This window comes from Podospora pseudoanserina, chromosome 1 (genome assembly GCF_035222485.1).
Source record: "Podospora pseudoanserina strain CBS 124.78 chromosome 1, whole genome shotgun sequence".
Taxonomy (NCBI): domain Eukaryota; kingdom Fungi; phylum Ascomycota; class Sordariomycetes; order Sordariales; family Podosporaceae; genus Podospora; species Podospora pseudoanserina.
The window spans coordinates 8,426,623-8,446,518 of NC_085920.1; the positions used below are offsets into that span (position 1 = coordinate 8,426,623).

General features: G+C 51.4%; 7 protein-coding genes across 7 annotated transcripts; 3 read left to right on the top strand and 4 right to left on the bottom strand.

The window, feature by feature from the left end:
* Positions 1-321: 321 nt before the first annotated feature.
* On the top strand, positions 322-1,196 carry QC764_0027520 (uncharacterized protein; the record flags this gene model as incomplete). Its single annotated transcript, XM_062940140.1, has 2 exons — positions 322-438; positions 465-1,196. Exons 1-2 carry the CDS (start codon positions 391-393, stop codon positions 1,194-1,196), a joined length of 780 nt encoding a protein of 259 aa, XP_062806718.1. The 5' UTR covers positions 322-390.
* Positions 1,197-3,045: 1,849 nt separating this feature from the next.
* QC764_0027530 (uncharacterized protein) lies at positions 3,046-4,588 on the top strand (the record flags this gene model as incomplete). Its single annotated transcript, XM_062940141.1, has 4 exons — positions 3,046-3,217; positions 3,345-3,613; positions 3,731-4,087; positions 4,187-4,588. The coding sequence occupies 4 exons, from the start codon at positions 3,046-3,048 to the stop codon at positions 4,586-4,588; spliced, it is 1,200 nt and encodes a 399-aa protein (XP_062806719.1).
* Positions 4,589-4,732: 144 nt separating this feature from the next.
* Positions 4,733-6,316, top strand: QC764_123430 (uncharacterized protein; the record flags this gene model as incomplete). Its single annotated transcript, XM_062943580.1, has 2 exons — positions 4,733-5,299; positions 5,354-6,316. 2 exons carry the CDS (start codon positions 4,733-4,735, stop codon positions 6,314-6,316), a joined length of 1,530 nt encoding a protein of 509 aa, XP_062806720.1.
* Positions 6,317-6,606: 290 nt separating this feature from the next.
* On the bottom strand, positions 6,607-9,574 carry fur4 (uracil permease). The gene is made up of 4 exons (XM_062943581.1): positions 8,685-9,574; positions 8,214-8,523; positions 8,070-8,149; positions 6,607-8,012 (listed from the first exon to the last, which is right to left on the bottom strand). Exons 1-4 carry the CDS (start codon positions 8,796-8,798, stop codon positions 6,822-6,824), a joined length of 1,695 nt encoding a protein of 564 aa, XP_062806721.1. The 5' UTR covers positions 8,799-9,574; the 3' UTR covers positions 6,607-6,821.
* Positions 9,575-10,950: 1,376 nt separating this feature from the next.
* Positions 10,951-12,275, bottom strand: QC764_123450 (uncharacterized protein). The gene is made up of 3 exons (XM_062943582.1): positions 11,701-12,275; positions 11,232-11,644; positions 10,951-11,167 (listed from the first exon to the last, which is right to left on the bottom strand). The coding sequence occupies exons 1-3, from the start codon at positions 11,805-11,807 to the stop codon at positions 11,145-11,147; spliced, it is 543 nt and encodes a 180-aa protein (XP_062806722.1). The 5' UTR covers positions 11,808-12,275; the 3' UTR covers positions 10,951-11,144.
* Positions 12,276-14,124: 1,849 nt separating this feature from the next.
* On the bottom strand, positions 14,125-15,168 carry QC764_123455 (uncharacterized protein; the record flags this gene model as incomplete). Its single annotated transcript, XM_062943583.1, has 1 exon — positions 14,125-15,168. One exon carries the CDS (start codon positions 15,166-15,168, stop codon positions 14,125-14,127), a length of 1,044 nt encoding a protein of 347 aa, XP_062806723.1.
* Positions 15,169-16,906: 1,738 nt separating this feature from the next.
* Positions 16,907-18,715, bottom strand: QC764_123460 (uncharacterized protein). Its single transcript, XM_062943584.1, has 2 exons — positions 17,888-18,715; positions 16,907-17,834 (listed from the first exon to the last, which is right to left on the bottom strand). The coding sequence occupies exons 1-2, from the start codon at positions 18,137-18,139 to the stop codon at positions 17,001-17,003; spliced, it is 1,086 nt and encodes a 361-aa protein (XP_062806724.1). The 5' UTR covers positions 18,140-18,715; the 3' UTR covers positions 16,907-17,000.
* Between the last annotated feature and the right edge of the window lie 1,181 nt (positions 18,716-19,896).

Sequence of the window (19,896 nt, forward strand, 5' to 3'; positions counted from 1 at the left end):
TTCCAATTTAAGGGCTCTTGGCGCGCACGAATTTGGTCAACCCAACGGATACAGACGCCAGTTTATAAGGGATCAGACGGGCGGGTTCTGGGTCTGGGTAGATGATGGCGGGAATATTTTGGCGTACGACAATGGGAACTGTTTGCAGTAATGGCTAGAGTATGAAATTGCAGCCGACAAATTGTAAGGTCCCTTGCTGACGCCGCCTTGCCGTGCCGGGTCCCAACATCCTGTTCCACATATTGTGCACTGTGCCCGTTCGGATACCTGCAGGGCAAGGTGGGAGCGTTTGGTTGTTCATATTTGGTTCCGGCCCAGATTAAAAACTTTTCCTTGTCATTAGCGCATCCTCCCTCTTTGCCAGTACAAGCGCAGTCTATCCACCTCAAGATGGACGAAGATGATGGCCAGCCTTTGCAGGTTGCCAGCCCTCCTCTCGTAAGCCGCCTACATTTGGCTTCCAGCCTTCCTCCTTGTATAGCACTAACATGGTTAAGGAATTCCGTATCGGTGGCCAGCTTGTCTTAGCTCAGACTTCTAAGTTACTGGATCCGCGTCGTACCGTGTACCGCCTGGAGCTCAAACAGCCACTCTTTCTCCCATTGATCCAGTTTTTTGCCACTTGCTGCCCTCGAATACGGACATACTACCCTGGATGGTTTCTCCCCCCGATAATCATCCTCAAAAAACGAAAGGCGGGCTGGGAAGACGAGTTCGATAGGGAGAAGCAGGTCTACGAGGTCTTGAAACCGCTTCAGGGGACTGTCATCCCATATCTCTACGGCGAGGGAGTATATGATGGGTCTCCGGCCTTAGTTTTATCATTCATTCGTGGAAAGACCGTCTACGAGCTCCTACGCGAGGGTAGATTACCCGAGGACAAGGACCTGGAAGCCCTACGCAACTGCCTTGAAGATGCTCTTCGAGCGCTAACGGGGTATGGAGTCGAGTATACTGACATGAAAACGGACAACTTCCTGCTCTCGGACGATGGGCGAGCGACGGTCGTCGACCTTGAGCAGGCAGAGCTAAATAGAGCAAACGTCTGGGAAGGAAGTACCAACAACGCCAATGTTGATCACCTCATGTATCAATTGAGCGAGCCGCGCAGACTAGCACTTCGTCGATCCACTGGGCAAGGCCTACTGCCCATCCCAGGCGCAGCTAAAGGCCAGCTCGTCCATTATCGCGGCTAGGTTGGCAGCGGCTGAGGCAAGCAGATATAGAACTTTATTTATCTATCTATTCTATCTACATTTGGTGGAATCGTTGTCTATGGCGAGACCCCCGCATGGGATTTGAGCCTATGGTACCCGACCGGTCCCTGGGAGCCAGAGACGCCGAACAATGCAAGAGATCCACGAGTTCCTCAAATCAAAAATCTGCATAGCCCAGGCCCGCCAGGAGGAATATGCCAACCGGAAACGCAAGCCTGCCCGCAAGTACTACGTCGGCCAAGAGGTTTGGCTCGCTGCCCGCAATATCATGTCAGACAAGGGAAACGTACGCATTTCACATTTTGATCGCCTACGCTAACATGTGTCGAAGAGCACTCCTAGACGCACGACTCGCTTTCACCATTATCGAAGGTTTCGCGATCTGAGTTAAATTTACGGAGGGACATTGGACCAAATCTGCGCTTACTAAACGTCCTAACAGTTTATAAAGGCCATCAATACATTTAAGACTAACGTAACGGGCATGTACCCTGCGGAGGTTTGGCTCGCTATAGCAGTGACGGCGACTACCATATAACCAGCTTATCACTCCTCTAAATTACTCTCAAAAACATATCTACAATCTCATTATTCAATAATTCCCCTACTCAACTACTGGTATGGGGTGCGGCCACAGGCCTGAGGGTATGTGTGAGGTAGTGGGGCTCACGGAGGATTCAGGGGTTCAGGGGTCATGTATAAAAGTAGCCTACTTCTCGCATTCTACTTTAGAGATATTATCGACTTTTTATTCTTTAAATTTCGTGCCTTACACGCGTGCAGAAGGATACTAGCCCTCTATTCAGGCTAATCCGGTGCTTATTATATTGCTTGCGAGTCTATAGCTTCTATTCTTTGTCCTACTTGAAGTGCGGCCTGCGAGTGAGTCACTGTCACGAAGGTGTTTTATTCAGGGCCTAGTTGAGGGTATAGTTGTGGTTTGTTGTGGTTTGTTGTGACCTTCCGGTAGGAGGGTCCGGTTGGGAGGCTCACTTGGGAGATGTCCCTGTATGTTGTGACCTTCCGATAGGAGGGTCCGGTTGGAAGGCTCCCTGGGAGACTCCAAAGGAGGCTCACTTTGGAGATGTCCCTGCAGGGGGCTATCCGGGAGGTTCCACTATGCGGCTCACGATGCAGACACCGGAGGCGCACGAGGGGGAGACTCTCGGGGAGAGTCTCTAGCGAAGGAGGATGCGGGGAGACTCTAACAAGCTGGTTTTGCTATGGGAAAAACAGCTTGGGAGGGTCACTGGGCATGGTCAGCTGCCGTAGAAAAATAAGAAAAGTATAAATGCAAAGAAAACAAGATGCAGAAGAAAGGGTGTGACCTGTAATTGATGGTGAATTAAAGATGGGGAGCCCCATGATGAGCATCCCGAGGCAAGGCCTTTTAAACTACCAGAGTAAGAGTCCCAGACTCACGTGTGACCTTCCACCCGTGGCTTTGAGGGTCACAACAAAAGCTCCCTATAACGCGGTGTCTAAATATAGCCGAAGCGGCGCTACTCCTCTCGTACTCCATACCCTATTCTCCCAAAGGCATCGCTTTAATACCGTGAGACTATAAGTACAATCAATGCGTACTATTATAGGGCTCTTAGGCCTATAGATAGGACATAAACTTTAATAATTAATAAACTGATTAGTTATACTATAGTTTAACTATCATTTACTTGTACGTCAGGAGTTAGTAGTTAAAAGTAGGGTAGGTAACTAAATATTACGCGGCTAGTAAAGGATTAGTATTAATTAACTAAATATATATTCAAACCTTTAGTAGTAGCTTAAGGCTATAGGGCACGACCTCGAGAGAGAAAGCGAGAGCAAGATGAGACAGGCCAGTGAGAATTTGAAAGTCGGAACCAATGCACAGCAAGCTTCGAGTCAAATGCGGAAAAGCGGGGCGGTGGGACAAAAGGTGCACATGCTTGGAAAGCCCGAGTTTGAAAAAACCTTGATGGCATTGAACGTTTTAGAGGACATCAAGATCGACCTTATACGTGAGCAAACCTTGATTTACAGGTATATTCTCTCGGAGAAGCCGCTACCTTCATTCTGACAGTTATGTGTTGTGATAGACGCATTGAAGACGAATTCCGCAAGCGGGCCGTTGACGAACTCGCCCAGAACAAACCTCTCTGCCTGCCAACTGGTTGCTCTATGTGCTACGTCTCCGCCAGGCCGTTTCTCATCCGTTCCTGCTGGAGAAGTTGAAAAAAGTTGAGATTGACACCCCCTATATCGTGCAGATTGGGTGTTGGTGTGAAGAGAAGCTGAAGAACGTGATGGGCATGGGGTACGATGACATTCATGGAACATCTCTGGATGCCAGATTCGATTTCAAGCCGCATCTACTTCGGCTGGAGAAGCCTCAGGAAGAAGACCACATTGGAAATGTCTGCAAGAGATGCGGATTAACACCTGATGATGGCTTCAACCCAAAGGCATGTCTATCTTTACACCAATATGCCAACAATATAGGGAATGGAAGTTTAATTAACAGAAAATCTTAGTGCGGGCATCATTTCTGTCGTGAATGTGTCGAGAGCCACCTCTCGGACATGACGGAGGGCGTTCAGCAGGATCTTGATTGCCGCGTATGCAAGAAGCTCATTACGAACATCAAGGCGTCTCGCAAATCCAAACCAGAGGACCAAAAGAGCACCCCGATGAAAAAGAAGGCGATTCGCGGTGCATGGCGACGTGCTTCTGATCGCAAAGGTCGGGAATTGGGTGATGATGTGAATGGGATTCAGCCAGTCGGCCCATCAAAGGTCGAGTCTCTTTTTCTAGACGAAAGTGTAAAATCCGGTCTCAACAAGATTCAAGCACAGGACGACTTCACTGCAAAGGAGGAGATCAAAGTATTCGTATGTGATCTTGTTGCTTTTACCATTCTCCCCGGCAAATGTTTCACATTACTCGAGGCTACACCCTTCCCGTGATAGGACTCTGGCAAATATATCTAGGTTGCCTCGATTCAATGCAGCGGCCAAGCATTGAATCTTGTCTGTGCAAACCGAGTATTCATTTTGGATCTTTGGTGGAACTACGCCATCAAGCAACAGGCCTTTGGATGCGTGCATTACATAGGCCAGCAGAAGCAGACCCGGCGAGCCCGTATCGTGGTGAGGAAGACCATTGATGAGCGAATGGCAAAACTACAGCACACCGAACTCGTCACGATTGATGCCGCCATCAAAGAACATAACCTTTCCAAGATGGCGCTTACGCCGGGTGAAATTGCTGGCTTGCTCGGTGGGGTTGTTCTAGATGAACACGGCAAGATTCAGAACATTGTTCCTGATATTGACGAGGAAGACAGCGACGAGCAAGGAAATCGCGATGTGGCTTGTCAGGCCCACCGATGACGAGAGGCTGGCTGCTAGCAAACTCTACACAAAACATTCGTTCTGTTCTTGCAAGTCCTTCTCTTCCTTTTCCACAATATCCAAATCCTCATCATCACTCGCTTTTCGGGCTTCTTATCTTGCTTGTTGTATTATTTTATCATAATGGCAGCATCGCACACAGATGCTGGCCGTTCTCTCGCTCAAGGAGACAGCACAACCACGCTCGCTCCATCAGTTCCACCCACCGCCATAAGCTCAGCCCAAAAGCTTAACCAACTGTTTGACAGCCCAAAAGAACCCAAGCAAATCACCGGTAGCATTGAGAAAACAACAGCCACTGCCGCCGCAGCCGCCGTTGAAGATAGAGCCTCGGACGGTGGATATGGCTGGGTCTGCACCTTCTGCAGCTTCATGATCCACGCCAACACATGGGGAGTAGGATCACCATGGGGAATATTTCTCGATCGCTACATATCCCAAGGTACTTTTGCGCGAGTGGGGAGGTCTGAGTACGCCATCATCGGAGGCCTGGCTATGGCTATGGCCCTCATCGTTGCGCCACTGGCAAATCGCTGCAAAATAGCCCTGGGAACCCGGGGGACGATTGTGCTAGGGTCCGTGATTGCATCCATTGGAGTTCATACTTCATCAACTGCATCCAAGGTTTGGCATTTGGTGCTATCGTATGGAGTTTGTTATGGGTTGGGGATGGGGATAGTGTACATTCCTGTAAGTTTTCTGAGCGCTCTGTCGAGACCGCCGTCGCTGACTGTGTGGTGACAGACCCTCTCCGTTGTCGGCCCCTGGTTTTCCATCCACCGAAGTCTAGCCATTGGCATTGCGACAGCCGGATCAGGCTTTGGCGGGCTGGGTTACAGCCTTCTCGCCGGCAAGCTCATTGCCACGTACGGAATTCCTTGGACCTGGCGCATTATGTCCTACATAATGTTCTTCTGCAACTTCTTCTGTGGCTTGCTTGTCAGAGAGAGCCCGGTAACAAAGTCACCTGTCAACAACCCTGTTGCGGCGAACTCCTCATCCTTCAGCTTCCACATCTTCACCCGCCCGCAAGTGATTCTCATTCTCATCTGGGGCTTCATGGTGGAACTCGGCTATGTGTCGCTGTTCTTCTCGCTTCCAAGCCACGCCACCTCCCTCGGTCTCGATCTCAATCAAGGGTCCATTGTCCAAGCCGTGCTGAGCCTCGGTATTGGAATTGGCCGCCCCTGCGTGGGCTGGGTAAGCGACAGGCAAGGCCGGATCAACACGGCACTGTTGATGACGCTCTTTTGCGGTTTAATCTCTCTTACTTTGTGGATCTATGCCCGATCGTACCCCCCGCTGTTGGTATTTGCATTCCTTGCTGGCATCTCATCGGGCACGTTTTGGAGCACTGCCAACCCCATCGTCACAGAAGTGGTGGGATTGAGGCAGTCCTCGGCCACGTATTCAGCGGTGTGCTTGGTGATGGCGCTGCCTGCTACTTTTGGGGAAGCTATCGCTCTGCAGTTCGTGGATGAGAGCAGAACAGATGATGCCAAGTTTTTGCCCTCGCAGATGTATGTTGGATGCACGTACTTTGTCGGGGCGGTGGCGTTGTTGATGTTGAGGGCGTGGAGGGTGTGGCAGTTGCAGAGAAACCTGGCGGTCGTGGAAGATGCCGAAGTAGCTGGGGTTGTGCCTGAGGAGAAGAGGGTGTATGGGTGGATGATGCCGAGGATGTGGATCAAGGTTGTGAAGGTATGATGTGACGAAGAGAATGAATCACGAGGGTTATGAAGGGCGTTAATGGTTATGGCAATGTGGATACTGAAGTACTAATAAGGCGTTGTAGGATCGGTGGGAAGGTAGACAGAAGTTTCTATCGATAGCAGTAACGTTTATTTCTTTTGGACCATGTTCCCAACCTGCCACCCATGCTCTGACGCATGTCAACTGTTCAATAAAAGTTGTCCACGATGTGCACACCTAAATTGCATGGGAAATGGTCACACACGCAACCCTAAAGACACGAGTGAACAAAGAGCTATCAGGACCAGGATAGCACGGCATCTACCGGCATGCAAGTGTATAATCGTTATTTATTATCGCTGTTTTGACATGTCCTCGGCAAAACTCCTAGCATCAGGTATCCTCCATAACAACATTGGCAGATCAACTACGTCAAGGGTATAAACTTCCAAAAAACAAAAGCAAACAACTGTTCCTTCCCTCCCAACTCTGTTTTTCATCAACTTCAATTTCTTTTTAATTAAACAACCCTGCCCACATCCTTCTCTCCCTTGCCGGGGACATACTCCTGGCTCCCCGTCCCGCTGGCATTGTCAGCATCATACGCCACTCTCAAGTCATCAATCTCGTCGCCAACCTCCATCCACTTGTCGCTGCAGGCGGGGATGGGGCTGAGCTTGCACAGACCCCAGTACACAAACGCTGAGACTCCGAATCCGCCAAAGAAGTTGACGTTGTATACATAAGTGGCGCCAATGGGGACTTCCGTGCCAACAGCTCCGGCAAAACCAACGACGTTGATGAGAATGCCCGCGATGTAGGCGGCGTAGGCGCGCCAGTGGAAGCCGTAGGTGAAGCGGTATGGGGAGGTGGGTCGGGCGTCGTAGAGCTCCTTGACGTCGAGGTAGCCCCTGCGGACAAAGTAATAGTCGGAAATCATGACGCCGGCGATGGAGGACAGGAACACCGAGTAGGCGGAGAGGTAGGTGGTGAACTGGTTGGAGTCGGTGAGGAGGGTGTAAGGGCACATGGCGAGACCGACAGCAGCGGCGATGTAACCACCGCGGCGAATGTCCAACCAACGAGGCAGAAGGGCAGTCAAATCGGTACCGGCCGAGACGGAGTTGGCAGCAATGTTGGTGCCGAGCTGGGCGAGGGCAAAAGCGGTAGCAATTACAAAGACGCCGAAACGCCCACCAGAACCGCTGTCATCAATGAACTTTTCGAGGAGCTCAAGAGGGTCCCAGATGGGAGGACCGCCGTAGATGACTGTCGAGGAAGAGGAGACGATAATGCCGATGAATGAGGTGACAGCGAAACCAATAGGGATGGTGAAGAGCTGAGACCAGAGGGCGTCTTTGGGCTTGCCGGCAAAGCGGGAGAAATCGGGGTCGTTGACAATGAGAGTCGCAAAGTTGGCAATGGAGCTCATCACTCCTTTCACGAACTCCCAGGCGAGTTCGGAGCCTTCCAAGCGCGCTGGCTGGCGCACGATATCACCGAGCCCTTTGGCGCGAACGACGGCCCAGACCAAGAAGGCGATGCCCGCAACAGGGACGACATACGACTTGACGGTGAACAGATGGCGAATCTTGTGGACGGGGAACCAGATGGCCGGAAGCGAGCAGAGCCAGAAGATGAAGAAAGAAGCGTAATCGGCCGTGGTGGTACCGGAATTCTCAGGGAAGGTATTGGGGATGGTATTGCGGTCCTAGAAGCTGTCAGTTGGATGGATCCAGGCAACAGACGGCAGCTTTCCAACACTCACCCAAGATAGCCAGATTGCCCTGATCATGATGTAGACACACCTCCCTCCAATGTACGACTGGACACCATACCAGATACAAGCTGCGATAGTTGTTAGCCCCCGAAATGCGCCAAGTATGCGGTTCGCGAGGATCTCGTTGCTCACCCATGACAGCCCGGTTGAACACTGGCCACAGACTTCCCCAGATTCCGAACGAGGATCTGGCCACGACCGGAAACCCAATGTGATACTGTGCGCCAATGCGGCCCGTCAAGCAAATAAAGAAGCCAGAAATCGCATAACCAAGCCAGACACAAATCCACGACTGCCACCACGACAGACCGCCCACGATCATAGTACCGCTGATCATCCAGGTGTTGATGTTAAACGAATCGGCAATCCAGAAACCGACAAAGTTCCACGGACCCCATTGGCGTCGTTCGGGCTCAACCGGTTTGAGATCGTGGTTCGTCAACTGTGGATGTGTCCGTGTCAGCTTGTCATTGCGACGGGACGAAGACGCGATAGAGGGGACATGGATTCTTTTCTGAAGGCCTAATCCGATATCCATGGATCACGGACAGGTACAGAAAGAGGACGAGCGCGCGGTGTGTGAAGGGAGGAGGAGGTCCGCACCATCAGCTGTGCTGTTGTCAACCCGGGCTCCTGCTCGACAGCAATCTTGTCCGCGAAGCGCTTGAAGGCATTGCGTCTCCGCGGCGCCTCCGTAGTGAACGTTGTGTTCTCCATGGCTTCGATGGTATAGAGGGTCGACCGAGGGCTGTGGGGTTCGGGCCAAAAAATTTGCAAGGTCGAGAGGAGCGTCAAACAGGTTGAGCAGACGAGGGGTGTTCTAGCTCTCCTCTAGGATGACGCGCTGCTGCGACGGTGCTGCACGGGAGGCCAGGTCGGGGCTCTGTGGGGAGTTGGAATTGATCGACAAAGTTGAGTCGTCAATGTTGCAGAACACCCCAGGCTAAAAGTAGGGGACCTCTTTTGTACTTATGCAAGATCGAGGTTGAAGAACCGGTGCATTACCAGTGCCAGAGGCGGAGAAGAAGGGGAGTCTGGATAAGGGCTGTGGCGAGGTGATCCTGGACACCAGCAGACGAGTTATCTGCCATAGGGGCTTGGAGTTTCCAATACCTGCGTGTCACCGTCATGGAACAGCTGTTGGTTTCTTTGTGGCCGCAGTGGTTGACAATGTCAGTCGATATTTATCTATGCCTAATCGGGTTTCTCGCCCCGCCGATCTCCAATTCTCAAAGACGGTGAGAATTGGTGTGGTATCGATATCGGCAACACCAAACTGGTGATGCCCCCCTCGGTTCCCCCACGCGTCAACCATGGCTGGGCTGGCTGCTGGACAAGGGGCTCTGAAAAGAGGTTCGGTGGCATGCCAACATGGCTGTCGCCCAAGAAGTCTAGAGCAGAGCTGGCCGCAGGAGCTGTATCCCAGGCAAAATGCGCGCTCAAACCAAGGGTCTCGGCCAAACCGTCTGCAAGCTCTTGCAGCTGCTTCTTGGAGGTTGGAAGAAAGTTGGCTTGCTTGCAGGTGGTCTGTGACCTTGGGAGGCGCTACGGCAGGTCGGGACCCCGCTGGAGGCTGTCCAGCCATTGGCCGCCCGCAGGGATGATCCCTTATCTTCGGAGAGCCGTTGACTTGGTGCACGGGAAAAATCTCACTTGGGCATCTTGGCCCTGCACCAAGATGGTCTATCGATAAGCGGGGATAAGATAACGGCCAATCGACCCCGCATCTCAGCGGATTCGAAAAGTTTTTACTTGATCCCATCGAGTCAAGCATGGCCGTCGTGAACAAAAACCCCATGTTCCCAGGCCGCAAACCCTCATCCAATTGGGTTTAGGTGCATGTGGGGTACCAAGCAAAGAAGCTTTTCAGCCAGTACCTTATTCAGGGAACCTGGAAGATGGCTGCTTGATGTTTGTCCTCCAGCGGGCAGGCAGAGCCTTTGCTCTTTGATCGGAGGTAAAAGCTTGAGTTGGACTATCTTAGCACGTGAGACTGTCTGTCCTCCCGCACTTGTTCGGTGAATGCCAAGTCCAAACAAGCCGCCGACGACATCTACTTTGAAGCTTGGGGTGCTTGGAAGGGTAAGCCACAATGTGCCACCTACAGTAGCTACCAGCCATCAACCTGCGCCTAGACCACCCGCAATGCGGGGCCGCGATAACTGGAGATAAGTTGCCGTAGTCCCTGCTCTGTCGAACCACGCGAGGAAAACCAAGAGCGACCAAGGCCAAACATATCCATCTGTTTTAGTCCTATAGTTGACATCCAAAAGATGACAAAGTTACGAGTTTCCAATATGAAACCTTTCAGATGCTGTCTTGGCACATTTTCACATGGCATTTTGGGAAACCCACGTTTTGGAGAAACACTTCCCCCAGACCCCATACCAAGCACCGGGTTTGAGGAGGTTGGATGACCCCCACTCTCACTTTCACACACCATCCAACCTGCCGGTTGAGCAGACCACTGATCAACCACCACGGGACGATACAACTCAGTCTGCAGACAGGGTCCAAAAAGGTAAAAAAGAGCGCATCTGTATCTGCTGCGTGCCACAAAGCAACAGGGGCTCGAGAAGAGGTGCGCCCTGAGCTTGTCTGATGACGAGGTTGCCCCAGATCCCGGTGACGATTAAGGTATATCTGATTAGACAGGGTGCCATTCGTCGAGGTCGACTGCCGTGGACGTTGCATTCACCCACGACCCTAATCTCAAGCTCGACCTAGCAGCTGGCTCTGGGTTCAATGACTTCGAAGCTGGCACCACGTAGGCTTATCTGTAGTTATCCACTTGGCTGGCAAGATACTTTTCACCTGAGAGCTAGCAGTTACGGCAATTCAGCCTCACCAAACATTGGAGCCGCAGCTAGAGAGAATCAACGTGGAATTGCTCAATGTATTGTCAAACTGCCTTCAATGTGGAAGAAGAATGTCCGCCCCAGAGATCATGCCGACCTCCTCGCTTAAGCACATCTGATGCGTCTGCTGCATTGCTAGATCCGAGCTACTATACTAGCTTCAACACCACATCGCCAGTGCCTTGAAACCCCATCCGAGACGAGCCTACTCGTCAGAACTCTGGTGAGCTATTGGCAATGTCAGCACACGATACAGCACACATGGCAATGGTAACCACATTTGAGAACTTACCCCAATTTTCAAACGCTCGCAGGCCTCCAAAGTCTCTTGCCAACAAAAGCTGCGTAGCTCTCTTCAGCTCTCCCTGGGGGATATGGATCTCCCTCTTGACACCATGATCATGGTCAACGTATGTCATAACGTTGGGCTGAACGCATTTCCTCTCCGAGGTAGTGGCCACGTCCATGCTGGAGGATGGGTACCACTGGCCAGCGCAAGTGTCGTAGGGGCCAAGGTCCACACAGCATCCGAGTAATCCCTCCTGACTGAACGGATGTGTGATTTCACACCGGCCGTTGGCCTTGGTCTGGCACGAGTTCTGGAAGTAACCAGCGACAGTGGAGCCGTTGGGACAGCCCTCGCAGTGGACAACACCGCACCAAGGATCCGAGGCCTGACAGCAAACGGACGCGGGGATATCGCGGCTGATTCGAGTTGGGTTAGATTGGTCGAGCGTCATCGATGATTCTGAGCGACATACCAGCTGATAGTCTCGGCATCATCCCAACAGTCACCTGAACGGTGAAAAAAGAGCCTCTCTGCGGCGCACCCAAGAATGGGAAGCAAAAGGAGGATTGTAAACAGCATGACTATCGAACTTTGTGGTGATAATTGTGAGGGGGTTTGAGTGATGGGTTGAATCGAGGAAGCGGGAAAGGGAAGGGCGACTTTGACTTCCGGATCCAGAAGGTGAGTGAGGTAGGTAAGGTAGGTAGGTAACAAAAAGAAATCAACTTGTGGCCTGGAATATTTACTCGAGAAGGCAGTCGCGAAACCCGCACCTTGGATGCGGGTCAACAGTAAAACTTTGATTCACCAATGAAAATTTGATCCCGCCGTTCAAAGTAATTAGGAAGGCACGTTGAGACCACAATGGCACTGTTATCGGCGAGGGCGGTGAATCCCTTGTGTGATGCTCTTTCCGTTACCCATCCCTGCTTTGACAAAGACAAGGCAGAGGCTTTGCTATTGTATGGATATCAATGAGTTGGAATTAGTGGACTCTTTGAGATCGGCTTATCATATCTTCCGATGTGATGAAGACCTCGATCGAAGTTACTGGATATGTCCTTGGAAGCAAGCAGAAACAGGAAAGGCATGACAGAGATAGGGATTAATAAGTGGATATTGGTTTTTGTGACTGACATGTGATTCACACTCTGCAATAACCAAGGACCATACACATCACACACACATGGATACCTGGTAAATACCAGACATGCAACGAATTTACTCATCTCTGATAAGGTACCTTCTCGTGAAAAGACCAGGTATATCTTGATAATTCGATGACAATAATGTCGACATCTGTTCGGATCTAATCAATGTTACTCGTAGAATCAGTCACCAACCCTATTCTGAAACTTTTGCTATGCCCTGCCTGATGTCACTTACCCATTTGGGAGCCTATCAAATACGTGAAGAAACAGTGGTCTCTTGAGGGGGTGTTCAGATTCTGCTGGCACTCCGCTACGATTTCTATTATCTTCAGATAGACAATCACCGTATAGGATCTCATGCTCCCTACCGAATACCAATGTACATAGGTTGAATCGGAGCTACAGCGTCCTGGACACCAAAAGTATGAAGGTAAACAAAGTCCAGCCCCACTGTGGCTGCCCACCACCCGAAGCCAACTGTCAAAGCTACTGGGCCTGAAAAATATCAAAGTTTTAAGCACATCTCTCACAAAAGTATATATATATATCTGGTCTCATTGACGTTTACTTGCCTTTCTTTCATTCATCGCATTCAGCAATCCACTATCACACACAAACAAGATACACAGTTTGACAACAAAGCAAACACAATGCCCAGAATCACTTTTCCTCGCCGTCTCCTCTCGCTCCACATGCTGGATTTCCGCCCTCGAGCTTCCTATCAGCACCAGCGAAAAAGATCTGTCTTCATGCCAGTGTGCCCAGCCCCAAAACCCCAATCAACGCATGATCCAGCCAGACCCCAACCGTCAGCACTACCTCATCAAAACAGGCCTCCTCACACTTGACACCCCCTCGCTAGTACATCACGAACCACCAATCTTAACCACCGCTGCAGCCGTCTCGCCCCCATCCTCCCCGGTTCACCTAGTCCCCCGGCGGCCCCTCAGACCCAAATGACCCCCCCTTTGATCTCGAACAAGGCTTCATCTCTCTAGACTATGCCCACTCTGTCCCGCGCTCCCTCTTGGACCTCGCAGAGAAGGGTCGGGACGAGCACGGTTTCAGCCTTGGTCCCCTTCCGAACAAGGGCACAGTAGAGATGCAAACGGACTCTGACCAGAGCGATTGCGCCAAGATGACTACAGCGATTGTGTTCCGAGCCAGGTCAACTTGAAATCCACCCAAAGCGGACGACATTAGGGAGATACTGATGGCTGAAAATAGGGGGAAGGTAAGAATGGGAAGGGGAAGCAGCAGCGATCGGTTGCTGGAGGAGCTCGTTGGTTCATGTAAGTTGACATTGCCCAAATTGAATAAGAAAGGGGATGAGAGTTGTTGACTGACAAAAAATAGGATATCGCGAGGAGATTAGCCCCACTCTACAAGTACGGCGCTGTGAGGGGCTCGACTATGAATTTGGATGGCCAGTTCCCGGATTTTATGACGGTTAAGGACGCCATCTGGCCGGCGTATCAGGCTGCGAGGGAGAGACAAGGGCTCATGGATCCAGGCGATCTGATGATGAGTGACAGGAGCATGATGGACTTTAATGTGTAGGTAGTCTTCAAGATTCGCTTATGGAGTCGTCGGAAACATCTGAAATCCAAAAAGCTTTCTTGGCCGGGTGATTAGTGGTCTTGAAGGTATCCGACAAATGTAAAAGGCAGTGAATCAAACAGTATTCAGCTGTTGAAAAATAAAGTTAGCATTTAGTCTACACATATCATTCTATTCAATGTTTCTTAATCAACCTCAGGCATAGCCACGACCCTCTCTTCCGAACCCAGCGACCGGCTCGGAACCCTCGACCCCGGCGCCCTCGCCTTCCTAAACAGTACCAACCCCGGCCACGTCCCCAAACTAGCGTACAGCTCCCACCCTTCCTCCTCCACGACCTCCACCAACCTCACCACGGTCTCGTCTTCCGCCCCCTTTGGTCCCAAATACTTCCTCCCCGCAAAGCCCAGCCTCTGATACCCCTTATACTTCCCCTTAACCCCCCACTTCCTCTTCCCCAACCCCATCGGAAAAAAACTTTTCGCTATCCGTTTATGCACCCCAGCCGGCAACCCCCCCACAACCAAAACCTCCCCCAACTGATGCAGACTCATGCCCAACCATTCATACCTCTCCTGTTCCCTGGTCCCATCAAACCGAAAAACCAAATTCTGGACATCCACGTTTTGCTTCTGGGCCAAAACCTTCCTCCCCACCGTCGGCGGCTTAAGCGGGTTTTGAACAACGGTTACAAACCCCCAACCGTGGTACCACAGCTCTTTGAAACCCCCACATAAAAAACCCACCCATTGGCGTGTGAATTCTGCGAATTTCTTCTTGGAGTATAGCGTGGCGCGCATGCCAATTTTGATCACGACCCAGGCGATGGTTTTGGACTCGAGTTTGATATAGGAGGATTTGCCGTCGATGATAGAGGGGAAGGAGGTGTTGGCTAGGTTAGTGATGACGCTGATGGCGGCGGGGGGGAAGTTGATGAGCCCGAGGATAATTGTGCGGTTTTGGGCAGAGGAGGAGAGGGTGAGGGAGGCTAGGTTTGGGGGAAGGGCGGAGAGGTTGTCGTCGGAGGTGGGGGAGATGGCTCGAGAGGATTTTCGAGTTGGTGGGTGGGTTGAGGTGAAAGGGGTAGGGGTAGGGATTGTGGGATGCTGGTTGGAGGAAGAGGAGGCCGTCTTGGTGTCGTTGTGTGGCAGCATGATTTGGGGTGGGAGCGGCCACTTGTTGTCGAGATTGAGGAGGTGGATTTGATGGTCGAGGTCAAAGAGGTACATGACTGGAGGATGTTTGGGAACCGGTGTTGCGGTGCACTGTGGAGCCTAAATGCAGTGACAGTTTGAGCCTGGCAAAGAGCACTCTTGCTGATAACGCTCCTGCCAATGTCATTGTTGGACGATACAGAAGGTGCCAGGTCACATGCGATTGTAGTTGCTGTACGAACATCATTGAAATCAGGGTTGAATGACTTGAAAACTGAGAACATTATGTCATATGAAGTTGATTAACTTCTATCACCAGTTGACTGTGGTGGCTTCATTGTGGATGTGCAAGCCATTTTCTTTTTCAGGGGTTTGTTTACATTCAGTCAACATCGTGGCCAGGGGTCAGGTGTCCAGGGCAACGCCTTGAAGTCTTGGCACTAACAGAAGAAAACACAATTGTCCGTCCAGCACCCCGTAGCAACATGCATATCAGCTGTATTAGCTCCCCTCGCTCACATGGCCTTCTCTACGTATCAAATTGCATAAGCCACCCGATGGCACATCAACCTCCTCAAGTTTAGCCCCCGCTTGGCAACGAGTCTCCCAAGCGTCCAGCGGGCGAAAGTCCGTCCTCCTCCATTCGTCCCTTGGCACAGATGGGTGAGGTGAGTGGGAATGGGTGGAACAGTTCTGAACGGGAAGCTCCGGAGTGAGCGAGCCCAGAGCCCTACATGTCACATCTTGGCTTTTCTTGCCGTTCCCTTGGCTTTCTTGGAGATTCTTGAGCCAATCTCTCTTTGGTTCCCTCCTCCCCCCCCGATCGGTCACCGGGATATGGCTCACGGCGAGAGCCACAGACTGGTCTGCCCACAATCCGAACCATGAGGCTCTCTGTTTCTCCGAAACACGCGTGGGGTTATGAATTTTCGGATGAACGGAAACCTTTCATGACCACAGACCACCTAACTTGATTGGGATCTCTTCCTTCGTGTTCACTTGTGACTGCGGGGAGGAGGAGAGAACAGTCTGAGTTTAAGATCAAGTGGTAGGGGTGCCAGGCGAGGTGTTACGTAACGTCGTGTCTTTGAGTGGTCTAGGCTGTCGTGTGATCACCTGCCTGTTCTGTGCCCTGTTTGGCGCTTGCGGTTTGCGAGAAGAAATCTTCTGTCTCAGAAATTGAAAGGCAAGCAAATTGCCAGCATTCTCATCGGCCTTGAGGTCGCTAGAATGATCACTGGGCTCTGTGCATCGAGGCTGCTGCAGGAAAGCTCAGCTTAAGAAAAGAAGAAGAGAAAAGAGTTATGGGATTTGAGAGCTTTGGGGAGACCCTAGGTATGCTTAAGCACACGCCTAAAACCCACCGAGGTGTGTGGGGTCATCTGCCTACTGTACCCGAGCTGAACCCCCATCTAGCATGCACTGAGGACCCCATGGTTTTAGATTATCCCACGTTCAGGTTTACCCCGCTCAGCAAGGCTGCCACTGGTCAGAATCTCTGCTTCCTATTCTGGTGCTGGAAGAGAGCAAAGTCAGCGATGGATACGAGAGAAAGATCTTCAAAGCTGATTTGAGTAGGTCATAACGATATACTACTGGAAGCATGTCTCGAACAGTGTGCATCAAATCATTCTTAGACGGCATTGAAAGATGCTCGACAGGGTCCGAAACGCAGATAGCAGGTCTTGTGGAATAGAGCCGAAACGAGCTTTAGAAGGCGGACAAATGAGTCTGTGAAAACAGGCTTAAAGTGTTGAAATGGCAGCGAGGGGACTCGCCAACGTCACTGCAATTCTTGTTCCATTATTCATTATCCGTCGTGGTATACTGGACTCATGACATTCAAAACCTCATCAAGCCACGATGCGCTTAGCCGCACCGTTGTGGATCTGATATAAAGATGACCACTACTCTTTCGCTTGATCTTCTGGTTCCTCCACCGGCGGGGTCTTTTCCTGGCCATGTTCCTCCTTCTGACATCGACACTTTTGTGCTGACTTCTGTTCAAGTTCCCGCAGCTTCTTTGTCATGCCGACATTCTCTTCCTTGAGCTTTCTGATAAAACCAATAGCCATCTCGACCACATCTAGCTTGCTGCTCGGGACGCCTGGCCGGATAAGCAGCTCATTGGCTGGTAGTAGCATGTCGTCCCGATCACTTTCCGAAGGTAGGAGCTTCTGAATCTCTCGTATTGCAAGTGTCAACCGATTCCGCCGTGTCTTCTCGGATAGTTTGTGTGCGATGCGCTTCGAATGGACCTTCTCCGCAGTGAACTCCTCGCCTTGAGGTAAGGCGAAGTTTGTGGCACCATTTCCATGGTTCAAAACCATAGGATCATGACTCGGCTGAGCACAAAAAATATTGGTGCTCGTGAAATCGAACAGATCTGGGCTTGATTCGTTGGGTTGTCTGTCGGACATAATAGTTTGAGGAACGACTGGCACGACAGGCAATCTAGTGGGTTTGGTGATACGATGTGCACTTCGTCGCCTGGCTTTGTGTGTGGCGTTCCATGTTGACAGAGGCGGGCAGAATTCTTCAAGACTGTCGTGCTGACTTTGATTGGAATCGGAATCTTCCTCGGTGGTTGACCGTCGTGGGGGGGCGTTCCATTGAAAATGCCCGGGGGACTGTTCTGAAGACGCACGAAATAGGTCCCATTCGGCTTGAACAGGGGAAGTTGTCTGCCGAAAGGAAGGATGTAATATGGGTAACTCGATCGATCCGGTGTGAATAGAAATCTGTAGCCAGGGGTTTAGCATGCCAACAACAATCAGCCAACTTGAAAACATACTTGCTGACGATGAAGCAACGAGCGTTGTTGGTTCATCCATCCTTGTGGCCACAGAGATGTGCTATTTGACTCGAAATTCTCTATCTTCGACAGACCAGCTTCCGCAAAGTCAAGATTGATGGGAGGAAAATGTGCGATATCCTGCTGGCCAGGCCATTCTGAAGGGGAGTCCCTCGGGTCGTCCAAGTGCCTCTCTGGGAACGAGCTGTCAGGCCCTGAATCAGGGCGATAGACCGCAAGGCTGGGATGCATGTTGGAGTAAGACGAGCGACGTCACCAGGGTATTTGCCGTTAATTCCAGTCGCGTCCGTTAAGTCCAGGTTCCAGTAACTGTGCATGGGCAATGCGAATAATATCGGTGAAGCACAGGCGTGTTCCAGTGGGTTACATGCCGGGTCATGTATGCAAGAAGAAGGCTGTCGTGCATTCCATGCGCTTGTTGCGTCTGTTGTCTAACTCGCGATTGATGGGCTCGAGCACACCATCTCTGGGAGGCGGTTTGGGCTGATCATCATCAGAGAGATGCGAAGGGTATAAGTCTAGGCTACTCCAATTCACCGAGGCTCGGTCCGTTGTAGTTCCGGGCTGTACAATGAGTGCCCCCATTGCGGTGGCGCTGGCTGGCAATGCAGAATAGACGCTCACAGGGAAGAAAAGAAGCGAGAGTCTGCAAAGATTGACAGCAAGTTGGGGGAGCCAAGAGCATTCACGTAAAGAGAACGTAAAGGCTTGGGACAGCCGGTTGCAATAGGTGGGCAGCATCGGGGTCCTTGTTCATTCCAACAAGCCGAAAAGGGTTTGTTCACCTCGCATCGCGTTAGAAGACGTGCTCAGCGCCACGGCAGCCCCTGTTCTTGACTGGATAGTCTTGGACGCTAGCTCATTTCCACCACCACCCTCTAAACATGATGACTGCGTTCCACCTTGAAGCGTAAAGCATCATTGCCTTTGGGATCTGCTGCAGTACCGGCAGCTCGCTTTCCACGCCCCATCGGCCTAAACCTTGATTTTGGAGACGAGCCATGTCCAGAGTGCCGGGAACGGTCCAGACTCATGAAGTATTGACTTGGCTCGCTTGTTGGACAAAACGCTTGCTCCAGACCCAGGCCACAGTAGAACCCACTGACAAGCTGATAGAGAACCACTCCACGCCCTTTGGTATCTGGTGATCGTTTCGCTTGGTGATGTCTGAAAATGTTGAGGGTGATGGTGCTTGGCAGCTCGTCTCCCAGAAACAAAAAGCTCAGGAGTGCCCCCATGTCCTAAGACATCTCATAACGCACCCTTCCCACCAACACATCATTGTGACTGACGTCTCCGCGGCCCTTCCACGATGCACACTTCACAGACTGAGCAGCAGAAGGCCGGATGCCACCGTCATCATATTGCCACCTGCATCTTCCTTTCCCATCGCGGCTGCCCGTCAGTTCTTTTTTGTTGATCAGTATTTCCGTCATCTTCATCACTCCCACATCCCGTCGTTAGATAACAAAGTGGAAGAGCTGACCATCGTTCCATTCCAAGGGTTCGCTGATTTTTCTCAGCCTCGGGCGAGAAGCAGCTGGGCGAGAAGCAGCTTGGCGAGAGACGCCAGGCGTCTGGTCCGTAGCAACATCACCGACCCCTCAAATCCCCAACTTCATACCGTCATCTCACACGCTTCCAATGGCTCTGGACTCAGCCATGTAATCCTCGATTCTCCAATTCTGCAATCGAACCATTCTGTTGGACCCGGCTCACTGATGCGGTGTGCGTGAGCTCATGAGCTGGTTGAAGGGAACGCTGGCGGCATGCTGGTGGACGCCCGGCTGGGTGTTCATTCGTCGTGATGAATTGCGCAAGAGAATCCCTGAAATGTCGTCATTCGTAAAGGTGGGCGGGTCTGGCCTTTTGTGCTTTTTGGGCGGATGGAGTTCCGTGTGCGTCCCCCACACTGCCTAACGCGATTCAGCCTAGCCCACATGTGAATTTGAGGCAAGGAGAGACGGGGGTGATTTTCATGAGACCAT